Source organism: Rhinolophus sinicus, linkage group LG03 (assembly GCF_036562045.2).
Source record: "Rhinolophus sinicus isolate RSC01 linkage group LG03, ASM3656204v1, whole genome shotgun sequence".
Lineage (NCBI taxonomy): Eukaryota > Metazoa > Chordata > Mammalia > Chiroptera > Rhinolophidae > Rhinolophus > Rhinolophus sinicus.
In genome coordinates this window covers 58,648,782-58,664,230 of record NC_133753.1, presented here as the reverse complement: position 1 = coordinate 58,664,230, position 15,449 = coordinate 58,648,782, and the positions used below count along the sequence as shown (strand labels likewise).

At 40.8% G+C, this 15,449-nt stretch overlaps 1 protein-coding gene across 2 annotated transcripts in view; it reads right to left on the bottom strand.

Annotated features, from left to right (window-relative positions):
* FBN1 (fibrillin 1) overlaps positions 1-15,449 on the bottom strand; it is a 233,403-nt gene that overhangs the window by 32,123 nt on the left and 185,831 nt on the right. For both annotated transcript variants that reach the window (XR_012494755.1, XM_019730687.2), the window contains exons 44-48: positions 13,873-13,998; positions 10,753-10,875; positions 6,838-6,963; positions 4,729-4,845; positions 22-150 (exon numbers count right to left, since the gene is read on the bottom strand). Coding sequence is in view for 1 of the 2 variants with exons in the window: in XM_019730687.2 (XP_019586246.2) it covers positions 22-150; positions 4,729-4,845; positions 6,838-6,963; positions 10,753-10,875; positions 13,873-13,998 (621 nt within the window). In the remaining variant the exon portion in view is untranslated. The remainder of the gene's footprint in view (positions 1-21; positions 151-4,728; positions 4,846-6,837; positions 6,964-10,752; positions 10,876-13,872; positions 13,999-15,449) is intronic.

The following is a 15,449-nucleotide window of genomic DNA, read 5'->3' as shown; positions in this document are numbered from 1 at the left end:
TCTTGCTGAGGCAGTACTCACCCACACAGGTTCTCCCATCTGGAGCCACCTCATAGCCTTCATTGCACTGACACTGGAAGGACCCCACTGTATTGATGCACTGGCCATTTCTGCAAAGGTTCCCATTTCCAGTCGCACATTCATCAACATCTGCCAAAAAAATATCATTTGATATATTCCAAAGAAAATGTCATAATCCCAGTAGTGATCAAAACTTTTAAAGGCAAAAATACTGGTTCTGAATTTCAGTGGCCTTTGCTGGTTCAGCAAAGCATAAGAAATTCCAGTGAAAATCTAGCTTGTAATAATAGACCTGGCTTTAAGTACCTATCAAAACCTAACAGATTGCACAATTATATTAATCAGAGATTGATAATTTATATTAGAATTTTATGTGAGTTTACCTTAATCTTCCTTTAGGTTTAATTTTTAAAGGTGAAAACTGAATTACTAATATACAATGCAGCTGAAGGCATTAAATACTCCCATAATTAGAATTATATAAAATTAGTTTAAAAAACAATACAAAATTTGGTTCATTACCCTCTCTTATGAATAATGTAGCATGTTTTATACATAGATTTTAACAAATTCAATAATTTACCTCTTTTAAGACAGGCTGTAGAGAAACAACTAGACAACTTGTTCCACATTATTCATGAATTATATAATTTCTACACAAAGAATCACTTTTGTATATTTTAAAATGTAATCAAATCCATTTATTTCATTCATAGCATAGTAGACATAAAAACTATAGCTGCTAATAAGCATTTTAAAAAGTAATACATGTACTTACAGTTAATGCATGTTTTGACATTTAATCAACACAATCTGTTTGACAAGTCTTTTAACAAATTGTCATGCATAAGATGGCATATATAAAGAAAAAATAGCCAGCGACAGATTCAGTCAAGATGACGGAGCAGGTAAACATTGTGCTTATGTCCCATCACGACCACATCAAAATTACAACTAAACTACAGAACAACCATCATTGAGAGTCACCTGAAGTCTAGCTGAACCAAAGCCTTACAACTAAGAAGCCAACTTGAGACTGGTAGGAGGAGCAGAGAGACAGAATGGGTTGGTCCCACATCTGCACGTGACTATTAATAATCAGGATGGACATCTCAGCTGTGGAGGTCCACGCCGTGCCCAGCCCCCAGATGAATGAGGGGACCCAGCCCCAAAACAGCCTCCCTAGCCCTGGGTTTCACTGCCAGGGAGAGAAGTCCCCATAACTTCTGGCTGTGAGAACCAGTGGAGATTGTGGCTGAGTGAGATGAGGGTGGCTGGAGTCCCAGGTGTTCCTCCTAAAGGGACTCTGCACAGACTTACTTGCTGATGGATTCACTTGCTCTAAGCTCCAGCGCTGGGACAGCAGCTCAAAAGACACCAGGGACATAAGTATGGGGAGGAACTGAATTGTCTGCCTGCAGGACAAGGGCTGCAGGGGCAGCTATCTCCCAGATGGAAGAGCTGGTAGAAGCTATTGTTTCTTTGTTGAGCCCTTGCCCCTCCTGGTGTGCAGATGCAGGCGATCACTATGTCCATCAACCTGGCTAACATTGTTCATTTGCCCTGATTCCCTGAGACTCTGCCCCACCCATCTTTCAGACCCACCCAAGCCGCTGCAAGTGGCTTTTCCATATAAATGACATGCCTTGATTCATGCTGTGGACTTTTCTAAAATCTCTCAAAGGTTCACAAAACCCAAACAAGCAGCACCTGACTTCGATGTGTCCTGCACCTCTGGCTGAACCGCCCTGGCACTAGCAACAGCCAGCCTTGGCTTGAAGCTTGGCCTCATGAGGTACCTCCAAGCCCAGTGTGGGCAGCAGCCATCTGCAGATTGCTTTGTGGCTCATGTCAGGTGGTCCCAGGCAGGGTACAGGCTGTGGCTGAACTTGGACTATGGTGGGGCCCCTCCCAGGAAGCACCGGGAATGGCAGACCCAGTGGCCAGCTTCGGACTCACCTGGAGCATTACCTGGAGGCCTCCAGGGATGACACACTTGAAGGGCACAATGGGCAGACACCAGAGCCCTGCTAAAGTGAATCCTGCTCTGTCAGCTCCTGCACAACAGCTTGTCCACTGTAGTCATGGCCAGTCCTCACAACTAATCAGCCCAAGGATCAATCCTTCCCACTAATGTGCAGACTACAACCAAAGCTCAATTACAACAGGAGGGCACACACAACCCATGCAAAGGGCACACCTGGAGTACCTAGCTCAGGTGACCAGGAAGATTGTGCCACTAAGCCCCACAGCACATCTACTACATAAGGCCACTCTACTAAGACTGGGAGATATAGCAGACCTACCGAGTACACAGAAACAAACACAGGTAGGCAGCCAAAATGGGGAGACAAAGAAACATGTCCCAAATAAAAGAACAGAACAAAGCTCCAGACAAACAATTAAACAAAATGGAGACAAGCATCTACCAGATGCAGAGTTCCAAACACTAGTTATAAGGATGCTCGGTGATCTCAGGGAGAACTTCAATAAGGAGACAGGAAACATAAAAATGGAGATAGAAAACATAAAAAAGAACCAGTCAGAAATAAAGACTGCAATAACTAAAATGAAGAATACCTTACAGGGAATCAACAGCATATTAGGTGAAGCAAAGGACTGAATCAGCAATTTAGAAAATAAGGTAGCAGAAGACACCCAATCAGAACAGCAAAAATAAAAAATAAAAAAATAAGGATAGTTTAAGGGGCGTCTGGGACAACATCAAGTGTACCAACATTTGCATCATAGGAGGACCAGAAAGAGAAGAGAGAGAGCAAGGAATTGAAAATGTATTTGAAGAAATAACGACTGAAACCTTCCCTAACCTGACAAAGGAAATAAATATACAAGTTCAAGCACAGAGAGTCCCAAACAACATGAACCCAAAGAGGCCCACACCAAGATGCATAATGATTAAAATGCCAAAGGTCAAAGACAAAGAAAGAATCTTAAAAGCAGCAAGAGAAAAGCAGTTAGTTACCTACAAGGGAGCTCCCATAAGACTTCCAGCTGACGTCTCAACAGAAACATTGCAGGCCAGAAGGGATTGGCAGGAAATAGACAAAGTGATGAAATCAAACGCCTACAAACAAGATTACTCTACCCAGCAAAGCCATCATTTAGAATCAAAGAACAGACAAAAAGCTTCCCAGACAAGAAAAAGCTAAAGGAGTTCACCAGCACCAAAACAGAATTACAAGAAATCTTCTTTAAGAGAAATAAAAAGATAAAAAATATGAATAATAAAATAGCAATAACTACATATCTATCAGCAATTACATTCAATGTAACTGGATTAAATGCTCCAATCAAAACATAGGGTGGCTGAATAGATAAGAAAACAAGACCCTTGCATATGTTACCTACAAGAGACTCACTTCAGATCAAAACACACACACAGACTGAAAGTAAAGAGATGGGAAAAAGATGTTACATGAAAATGGAAAAAACAACAACAACCAAACAAGTCGTGGTAGCAATACTTATTATACCAGACAAATAGACTTTGAAATAAAAGTTATAACAAGAGACAAAGAAGGACCCAGTAATCCCACTTCAGGGTATTTATATGGAGAAACCTAAAACATTATTTAGTTAGAGGGTACGTGTTCATACATATATTCATTGTTGCATTGTTTACACATAGTTATTGTAGCATGGCCAAGATGTGGAGGCAGCCTGGGTGTCAGTCGATGGATGAATGGATAAAGAGTAGGTGGTACATATATACAATGGAATATTGCTCTGCCAGGGAAGGGAATGGGTTGGGTTCTTGCCATCTGTGGTGGCATGGATAGACCTGGAGGTTATTGTGCTGAGTGGAGTATGTCAGACAGATGCAGTGTGATTTTGCTTATATGTGGACTCTAAAGAACAAAATAAACAAACAAAACAGAAACAAACTCATAGATACAGAGAACATTTTGATGGTTGCCAGATGGGGTGGGTGAAAAAGGGGAAGGAATTAAGAAGTACAAATTGGTTGTTACAAAGCAGTTATGGGAATGTAGGGTATAGCATAAGGAATATAGTCAATAGTATTGTAATAACTATGTATGGTGTCAGATGAGTACTACATTTATCGTGGTGATAGATGGGAGGTGGGTTGGGGGGCAGGGTAGAAAAGCTGGAGGCATTAAGAAGTACAAATTGATAGCTACAAAACAGTCTTGGGGATGTAAAGTAAAGCATAGAGAATATAGTTAATAATATGGTAATAACTATGTATAGTGCCGGAGGGTACTAGACTCATCAGGGCGATCACTTCTTAAATTATATAAATGTCTAACCACTGTGCTGTACACCTGAAACTAATATAAAATAATACTGAATGTCAACTGTAATTGAAAAATTAAAAAGGAGGGGAGAGGATGGAGGGGAGTGAGAGGCTCAAATTTCCAGGTGTGGGATGGACAGGTCATGGGGATGTGGTGTACGGCTTGGGGAGTACCGTCAATAATATTGTGATAGCATAGTACAGTGTTGGACAGTTGCTAGAGTTACCACGGTGATCACTTCTTTAGGTAAATGGGTGTCGAATAACTATTGTGTGTACCGGAAACTAATATATATTTTATGTTAGCTATATTTTAATAAAAATCTTTAAAAAAAAAGGATAGCCAGTACATTGGAGATGATACCTGTAACAAAGAACACATATAAAACTGTCTTCCTTTGGTGTTGGTGACTATTTTGCACACTCACCTATACAGTCATTGTTGTGAGAAAGGATGAAACCATGATTGCAGCGGCAGTTGAAGGAACCAATTGTGTTTCGGCAAGTTCCATTCCCACAGGCATCTCTTTCACATTCATTTATGTCTAGTGGGAGCAAAGGACATAGAAAAACATAATCATTAACAGAAGAAGAGGTTGTATAGTTCTGGGGTTAATGGGCAATTTAAGGTTCACAAAGTATCATATATAGGCTGAAAACTTCTTGATGTTGGTATTAGTTCCAGCAGTGGCAGCTCCCTGTGAGAAACCAGCAAAAGGTAAGGTTCTAAACCTTGGGAGCAAATCATTTCCTTGATTGGCATGTGAAAGGAGGCAAGCTAAGGACGTGGGACCTGGACAAGAATTATTTTATTCTATTTACTTCTACAATTCTCCACCCTTGCCACTTTTCTCAAATATTTTCACTTGCAAATGGAAAATTCTGTGTGCATCTGGGTCTTGATTTGCTGCCACCTTTGGCAAACTTCAGCCTTTGAGATTCTCACTCCAGTTTACCAAAAAGCAGTGAGACGCCTGATATTACGCTGAAATCAGCAACACAATAAATGAGCTTTCTAAATCACCTGACATGTTAGATATCTTGTCCTTTTTCCCAGCCCACCCCTAAGCCACCGCCACTCCCACCCAGATAAGAGCGACTTATCTCACTCTCCTCCACTATCCCCGTGTGATGGCATTTAATTTAACTCTTCCCAGACACTCCTGCACGGTTGTTTGTCTTTTTATTGGTCTATGACTTTTCTCATTGACTATTTTGTAAAGCTACTCAGCATCTTACATGTCTTTGCATCTCACCACAGCAGCTAACATCCTTTTTTTATAAAGAGTAGGTGTACATTATAATAAAGAGGAAATAAGAAATTAAAATGAAAGAAAGTTGATACTGCTGGTTTGCGAAATTAAAACAGACCGAGGAGGGTTAGGACAAAAGGAGGGAGAGGGAGCAGAAGGTAACACCTCAGGTAATAAAATGTAGTGTTCAGAGCATTTTCTTTCCTTTCAAATTCTGGACATGAAGATGAATTATCCTGTGGTCCTAAATCAGGAAGCTACTGCTAACCCCAGAGTGACTCCAATGTGTGTGTCTGTGGTGGAAGAGTGCATCTGATGAGTCACCCTGCCAGCAATCAAGAGTTTCTGCCTTGATTCATTTTTAGCCAAGCTAAGGTAGAGCAAGGTCTTTGGTAGGGAGGTGCAGATACTTCAGGTAAAAGAGGGAGAAAGAAATGTGGGCAGCGTTACATTAATATGCAGGGCTTAGTTCCCCAGTGATGAGGAGGGCTGATTATACTCCTTTAATTTAAAATTTGTTATCCGCTATGAAGTCAAAACTGTACGAGAATGTGCCTGAATGGATAAATCCAATTACAGCCAAAGGCAAGCACTTTAAACATTACTCTTTAATTGTTCTTTTTCCAGCTGTGAAACTGATTCATGTTCATCAAGTCCCCAGAAGACTTAATGGATGTTGAAAAAGTAGAAATAAAAAGGAGGTAAAGGGAGAAAATGATTACATATTTGAAGTTTATTCTAAGTCAAGATCCTGAGTCAGTACTGAAACCAAAAAAGAGATTTGAAATCTTGAGCTCTTTTCCTCTAGAAAATTTATTTTTCTTTCGTTTTTTGTTTTTTTTTTTACCTTTGTAGGATCTGTAAATTTGCCTTTGAGGAGCTGGTACAAACTAAGACCTTCTCAAAAAATGCTCATACTCAAACACTCAAAAGCTGCACTCTGTTCTAGTAAGGTAAACACACATAAATATTATAAAAGAATAATAGGCTGTTAACATCAATAAAAAGTAATTTTTTATCTAGATATCTTTCTAAGTTTATCCCTTAGTCCAAAGTATTTTGAACTGACAGCCAAATGAATATCAAGGAAGGGGTTTATTGTGTTCAGATTGCTAAAGATTAAATACCAAAGGATGCTAATGCTACGGGTCTGTTAGTGGTTTTATTTTATAAATAGCAAAATGACTACCGAGAGGTTTGGTATTAAATGTTGTATACATTGAGATGCAAACGAATATTTCAATAGGATATGAAGAAAAAATGAAATGATAATCACATACTCACCCAAACACATGGTTTGATCAGCATTTGTTTTAAAACCAGTGTGGCAAATGCAATAAAAGCTTCCGACTGTGTCAATACACTGTCCATGGCTGCATATGTTGGGAATTTCTTGACATTCATTGCGATCTGTAGATAAAAAGCATCTTAAATATCTTAAGTGGAAGATGAGAAGACAAAAATTGAATTGAATAACTTACTTCTAAGTATTGTTCTCAGGATTAATCCTAGCTTTAAACTAAGCCAATAAAACAGACGCTGGCATTATATTTCCTTTTGCTTCAAAATTGGTTAAAACTCACTTTCATTTACTGGGCATATCCAGAGTATGTTAACAATACACGAGAAAATGCAAAACAGGGGTAGTATCCAAAAAATGTTCTGAAACATTAGAAAACTTAGAAGTAGAATGGGGAAGAAAAATCCAAGCTGGGAACTAATCTGTTTTGATTATTTGTCTAAAAGCAGCATCACAGACTGGGGAATTAATTGAAGTATTTTATCTAGTCAAGATTTGGTGCTTCAAATCATTGGCCCTTCACAGCTTCCTTTGGAAATTTATATCACAGTCAAACAAATCCCATTGCTGACATCGGCTTTCTTGATGGACAATCTACACTGTCCCTGTTCAAGTTTTACCTCACTGTTTCGTCTTACTCCTATCACCTTTTGTTCTATTTTAACCAAGTCTTCATGTCTATACGTGGCTCCTTTTAGCAGTTGACAATCCTAATATTTCTTTCTTGTTATTCATATTTACTCAAAGGAAAGCTCTGCCATCTTATTTCTGTTAGTCTTTAAGCTCTAAATTATGTTTATCATCAATTGCATTTTTGTTGTTCTCCTGAAATCTGATGATCTGTGGGGCAGAATTTATTGCATGAATCCACAAATGACACAATTACATGCCTACTTATGTCTCTAAGTTTTTAAAGCTCTCGAGATTCCCTGTTTAGGGCAAATGTAACTTTAAAAACACTGATTCATCCTGATTTTCCTATTGTCACAAAAGAAAGCAACTAGCAGACTGCCACCTTGGGTGTAGAAGCTGGAGAGCGTGGCAGCCCCCTGCTCTCAGCTCAATAATCCCAACGTGCTGCTTGCCTGCCCTGTCTACTGAGAAGACAGCAACTGGGAATGGGCGTTTTCTGCTACACAGAGCAGTCGTTTTCTGCTACCATGTCAGAAGAGAAGATATTCCCTCCATTTCATGTGCTCAGGTTGCCATTTTTACAACCACTTCCTTCAAATATACAGAAGAGTTACAGTTGTGATGAATCACCATACTGTTTAAAAATCTCAAGTGAAGTGGAGTATATCATTAAGAGGGGAAATTGGAGCTACTGCTAACCTATGCAGAAATGTCAGTTAACAAATTAAGGTTATACCCATTAGAGAAAATGGATTTAAAAGGAGCAAACTGTTCCCTATGATAGGCAGACGAAATTTATTTCCATTGCCAAGCTCTGTGAAGGAAGTCAATTTTGAGGAAGGATGTCTCAGGGTCTACCATAGTTGCCCAACCCTTAGGTGCCCTCAGGTATTACTGGATCTGAGAGGATGCAGGAGACCAGGTCTGTTTTGCCTCTGGGGCACACAGGAAATATAGAGCATTAAGGATCTTCTTAGGAATGGATCCCCAATTAGGATTTTTTCTTTCCTACATTGCTTATTTTGTGGTGGTTTTAAGAAAATGAACTATGTAGTACTTTGAGGTTTTATTGGTGAAATGGAAAGTTACAAGTCTAGAGAATTTAATTGTGAAGCTCAATATGTCTTGAGAAGAGAAAACTAGGTTTCTACAAGCATCAGGATTTGAATTCCAAGGAGATTATGTCTGAGGTTGAGATAGGGGGTTTAAACAGGGTATTGGGGGAAATAACCCGCCAGTGAGTGGAAAGAGAGGAGACCCGTGAGGAAATGGTTGGGAAGAACCTGTCTCTTATCTTTAGCTGGGTGGTGATTTCAGAAGGGGGCTGCATTTGCTTGGACTATACACCTCCTAAGATCAGAGAAGCATCCTGGGCTTCCATAACTAATTGTTCTCTCAGATCTCTCAGCAACAGTGTGGGTAATACAGCTAGCTGTGATTTGGGGTTTGAAATGATGCACTTATGAATTGAAATAAAAATCTTATGATGGAAAAAAATTTTCAGTTCTTTATCTTAAACACAGGAAGAGACCAGTATTTTGCAATATGTCTGAGAAATGTCATGTAAACAACAGCATTTAAAGACATTTTAAGGGATTTTTAAAGTAAGATGTAAATGAAGACATTTCTAGAGTGAAGTCTTCAACCCTAGAGGCTGAATACTAGCTGCAAAACTCAAGTATGTTCCCTTTTCTTCTGAGGATTTCAATGAATGAGGGCAATTGAGCTTTGACTGCAAGCAACACTCACAGCACTTATCGCTGGTGAACGCCTGATGAGTTTTATTTATATTAATGTTCTACAAGAAAATATGACAGGGCATAAGTCCCAGCAGGTCCTGGCTGGACATGCTGTCTTGATGCATAAATAACTTCTTGCCCGAACGTGAAATGGTGTGAAATGACATGTTCTATATTATCAGCAATTCTTTATTTTGATTGGAATTATTTCACCCAGTTTCAAAGAAATATAAATTAAGAGCAAAATGCAGGGAAGTGGTGTCAATGCCAAGTTTCACTAGGGTATTGTGGCTCATATCAGAGTCGTCCCCACTTTTCCTGTCTTTTTTTTTTTTATACATGGATAACAACAGCTCTGTTGACAAAATGCTAAACGCTTGCACATGTTCCTTTAAGCTCAACAAAACAAGTCTTGATTCTCAAAGTGAGTTTTTGTTCTGCTATTACACCCTCTTCCCACCAAGGTCTCATAAAACAATGCAAAATACCCTACAGAGAGCAGTGCACTTCCTACCACTTAGTCACGGGTAGGCAAGGAAATCCAAGGAAAATCTGACCATGTTCCCTTGTGTTGTTTCATTCACAAATGCATAAAATATCCAGGAAACTCCCTGTGAAATGAACCATGAGCAAAATAACATTCTTCCTGACCTTTTTGCTAAATATATAATGATTTATAATTATTCTACCTGAAAATCATTCTGAGATATTATTTTGCTTCTAGGCTGAAACACCAGTGTTTTAATTTTAATACTACTGGCTACAAGGAGCCATTAGATAATTAATAACTTTACCATCAATTTAAGTTGGTAACACATTCATCCTCCTTACTTCTACCACATCCTTGACAAAAATGAACAATTAAAAAAAATCTAACCTCTAGGGGACAGTTTCTCATTTTACTATAGGTGACTTGCAGCTAATAAAAAGGCTGTTAATGTTTGCTGCCCTCTGTGAATGATCTTTTATCTGTAAGAAATTTAGGAGGAAGAGTGATGTTGCTGGTTCCTTTTGTTTGTTTTTTGAAGATTAATGTGGCACAGCTCAGAGAGTTTCACTGTCTAGATTTGGGGTGTGTGGCTGGGATGGTGACAACCTCACCTGTCAAAGGGGGAATTACATGAAATAATAAAAAAAAGTATTTGGTCCTGAATACTGGTTAGGGAAGCGTGTGTGTGTGTGTGTGTGTGTGTGTGTGTGTGTACGCATGCAAATGCGTGTGCATGTACACGTGTCTGTGTGTGTATATTTGTCGATGTAGCTGTTCGCAGCAGGAGAGCAGAGAGGCAAATATGAAATCTATGTATGTCCATGATTTATTTCTTGTTTTGAAAACGAGGGAAAAAGCTAAGAGTTTAGACATGGCAATCATTTTCATTTTTCTTGGTTTAGTTACTAGAACTCAGCAGTCTAAATCTTGAGTTATGCATTCTGCAACCTGACCATCTCAAAAGAAATGCAAGTATCTGAAGCTTGATGGAGATAACCCATGGGGTGGGCACATCCAGCCAAGAGGGAACGACTTACCATTGCACTGCCCCGTGGAAGTGAAGCGGTAGCCAGGCTTGCAGTCACAGCGGTAGCTGCCAGCAGTGTTGATGCATTCGGCATTGCGCTGGCACACTGGACCGTTTTGACACTCATCAATATCTACAAGCAGAAGATCATTTTATTAGAGGAGAACAGAATCTGGTGCCAACTCGATGAAGCCTCTCACATAAAATAAATTCATATATTCTTATTTTGATTGGTTCTATTGAACAAAGGATGACTGAAAAGTCATTTTCTAATTTTCTACTTTACTAATATTTTCATAAATGGGAGTACTTTATTTATGACCACATAGGGACTCTAGTGATGCTCATATCGAAAAAAAGTCATAAAATTCAGCTGCTATGATCAGGACTTCATATGGACCTAGACTAATGTCCTAGGAAATGTTGTATTTGCTCAAAACCCCAGAGTTTTATGACTCGATCAGGTTGCTTTTGTGTGGAAGGCTGAAAGATCGGGAGAGCAGAGCATCTCAAACCTTAGTGTGCACATGAACTACTTGGGATCTTGTGGAAAGGCAGATTCTGACTGAGCATGTCTGGGGAGGGGCCTGAGACTCTGCGTCTCCAATAAGCTACCAGGGGATGCTGGTGCTCCTGGTCCACAGAGCACTCGGAGCTGCAGGGTTGTAGAGGCTCCTGCTTAAATTATTGCCATTTGGCAGGCAAATCAAGAAAACTTAACATGAAAGGTTGCACATAAAACTGAAAACAACCAATCTGTATTATCAAAGAAAAGGATCAAATGGATATTGTGTGTTTTAAAGCTTTGACTATGCTCACAGGGTTGTACATATATATATACACACACATGTGTATATACATGTACATACATCTATACATACAGTCTATATATATGTAAAATAAGTGCTATATATGTATACATATATATAACACTCAGTTTAAATTTATGTAAATGTAATTCTGTAGTTCAAATTCTGTAGTAAAGTTAATTAAATTATAATTTAAATTCGTGGCATCACAAAAAATTACTATACAGTCCAGGCTATACCACAGGGCAAAATACATGTTCCCTGCTCCTGCTCCAGTGAAATAACCTAATTCACTACAAGTCTAGTAAAGGGAATAGCCTGTAACACAGGTGGGAGTCAGCCCTCAGCACTAGTGCTAGGCTTTACAATCTAAGTTGGCTCAGCTAAAGAAGTTCCCACAAGGGGGCGGCAAATGCATCATCCTATGCCTCCTGGGTTCCTGCTTTGTGGTGGGGAAAATGTCAGGACTACTGTCAGGGGGAGTTTTCTGTCTGATGTGTGTGGGGGGGTGCCTCTTGTATAGCAGATACAAACACAGACATGTGCTTGCCTCGCATTACAGTAGGCTCAGCACCAAGCACCTTATCTACTAAGTCTGCCCTGCTCTTACTTAAGGGTTTACAGAAATAGAGAGTAGCTTGTGTCCTTGGAGAAGCCAAATGGTATCACAGACAAGCATTTCTGTAATGCATCAGATGCCTGACATCTGCTAGTATGCATACTTGGGAAGAGCAGATGCATGGATGCTCCCTCTAAATCACTTCTGGAATTCATTCCAACCTCACTGTTGCTGAGGCATGTACTAAATCAACCTTCATTTTCTGAATCCGAGAGCTAAGAGTGCGCTGGGAAGCAGCTGACCCTGGATTAAACACTCACCCCGAAGATGGATTTCCTGTGAAAGGGAAACCAAAAGTTGGAGCACTCTGTGATCTCAACATCCACTGCCTGCTGCTCTGACAGAAAAGTGCCTCACGTTGGTACAGCTGTAGCTTTCCAACCTCACGTGTGCAGCAGGGTCTAGGTTGGCTTGGTGGTCGTGGGTGGCCTTGTCTATGGGTCCTGGCCAAGGGCTGCTGCTGCCAAAGAGGCACCTGGGTAAAGTAACCACCAAAGGGCTCTCTGAATGGAAGAGAAGGGGAGATGCCACAAGGAGGTGGCAGTCATCCTGAGGCCTGTATGGAAGGTGAAAGATGGTGGCTATGAGGAAGGCAGCCAATCCTAGCACTGTAAGGTCACCTGCCGTGGACTTCCTCTCCTCTCCGGCATCGTGCTTCCTCCTGATCCTTGATGGCTGCCCCTCAAAGCACAGGGCTGGGCCAAGACCTGAAATGCTTATCTCCTTAGGAAGGCTCTGAATGGCTATCGCCCCCCTCTCACTTCCCCACACAGCAGACAGAGTAGAGGACCTGTGCTGACTAGGCTATAGTAACCCAAAGCCTGATGAGGAGAGTTTAACAAGCACGTGCTTGGGACTATAACTTTACTCTTGGTCTATAATTGTCCCCAGTTTAGGAGAAAAAAATTTTTAACATTAAAATGTTGACATATGTGTTCTAATCCATGCTCTAAGGGGCAATAACCCTTTCTAACATGAACAAAAACTCTGCTAGAGGCCCCAAGTTTAAATATTAATAGAAAATTATTCCAGCTATCCTAGGGCACATGGTATATTTAATAACCAGTAATGTCCCTTTTACTAAAATGTAAAAGAATACTATCTTCCCCAGATGTAGGAAAAATGAAGTGCTGTAAGGAATGTGCAGAATCACAGTACATACACATGGCAAGGGGAGGTAATTTGAAAATGAAAAAAGCACCATTTGCATGCATGCCAACATTCTTCATATAAAATCGAATTTGCTGTTCTTGCCATTTGGAATTTTCTCATGCATTTGGAATATTTGCATTAACCTTGTTTTCACTTGGGAGTAGCAAAGGCTCCATTTGGAAGAGAATGCTGATTTTGAGATTCAACTCAAGATGACTGCCCACCACTCATGTTCACTTTCAAGCAATGTGAAACAAAAGCAATCTATCTGACACACCCAGGAACTCAAGGTTTTTTCGTATCAGCTGGGAAATCTAATACATTGTGTTTGCGGGGGAGGGGGCTGGGGAATGCAAGTCCTACTTTTTCCACCGGGAGTTGGTGAATTTTTTTGCATGAAAGTTCATGGTGTTCCCCACAGTGCCCTTCACTATTGCTAGAGCTTGATATGATTTCTGAAATTCCAATGTTGTGAAATTGGCCGCGTGTGTGGGTAAGTAGCTCATTTGTTAGCTCACTCTGGACACGATACAGTGACAACATCACTTACCTTCACAAACCAACAGCTTGTCATTATAGAAGAAGCCCACTGGGCATTCACATCTGAAGCTGCCAACCATGTTGATACACACTCCATTTTCACAGACCCCTGGGATCTCCCGGCATTCATCAATATCTAGAAACAGAGCAGCCATGCATGAGTGACAGCACAGCACATGGCTCCTGTGCAGGGTAAACTGGGATTGAAAGTCAGTTACTTCTAACTCAATGTTCTACCTAAGGTCTAAAACCAAAGAAGAGAAAATGCATGCATGCATGTGTGGGTGCATCTGTGTATGTGTTGCAGGCGGGGGGGAGGGGGAAGAGTGATGATGGAAGTGGAGGACATCAATGAATGTCAAGTTGAAATGACTAAACCATTCCCAGACACTCAAGGGTCTGTCTGGATTTAGTATCTGTCTTCTTTATTTTGGTTCGGAGCATCAGCTTTGTCCAAGTTGGAGCCATCTTTGTACTTACTGGGCACTGCACCAGAGGAGTAGAATAAAGGGACTACTGAGAGTAAACAGCCTCTCTCCCCAAAATGTGTGGTAATGATGTTTGGTTGGAATAGGAAAGGGGAGCTGGCGAAGAACACGGGACAAGTCCGTGGCCACAGTCAACTCTGATCTTTCAAATTCCACTTCAACGCCCCCTTCCTCCTTCACAAGGTTTTTGGTCAGGTCTGGGGATGTAAGCTGGGCCCTGGCTGACAGTGAAGATGGGGCCAGCACCAAGGAAGAACTGTCACAATAGACTGCGGCTTCCTAAGGCCAAGGGCTGGGCCTGCCTGCTGCACTACCACGTTACTGTTCCCTGGCATGCTGTCCAACAAATGCTCAGTGTCAATTAAAATTTGGTAAATTAAGACCCAGTATTTGGAAGTGGAGTTGGTGAGCATTTAAATAGGACCAAAGTAGGAGTGAGAGCAGAGCCAGGACCTAGGCTGCTAAAGCAGGGCTGGCTGGCTGATAAAGGAACCTCGTGGGCCAGTCTCACCCCCTCACCAGCCTGGTTGGGGAACTGTCTGTCTAATCTGCTCTGAACTCGAATTCATTCAGTGTTCTCTAGGATAATAATATTAACAGTATTAATAGTTCCTCACTTGCTATATGCCTGATACATTTCTCAAGCTTTCATTTCTCAAGCTGAACTTACTCACTGAATCATCACAGTCACCCTACACGATGGTCTCTCAGTACTAGACTATCCTCACTATGCAGATGATGGAACTGAAGCCAAGTCAGAGGACACAAGGAACTTGCCAAAGACCACCCAGCCAATAAGAGGCAGAGTCAGGATTAGATACCAAGGATCCTCTAACCAGTGATCTTGTCTTCTTCGTGTTTTTTCACATCACAGTCATACAATCTACTCAAAACCTATATCCAAGTGCTTGTTATCCTGGCTGGTCCCCTGGGCAGTTTCACAAAACACTCCAGAAGCTGGGAGGGGCTGTAAAGCTTGGGTCTATCTCCACAAGTCTTTCCAATTCGCCAGGTTTCTGTTACTGTTGTTGAGGTACGTACATTTGCATATTACAGTCAGTAGCCTCTGTGAGGTACTTTGTATAAATTGTAAGAAGAT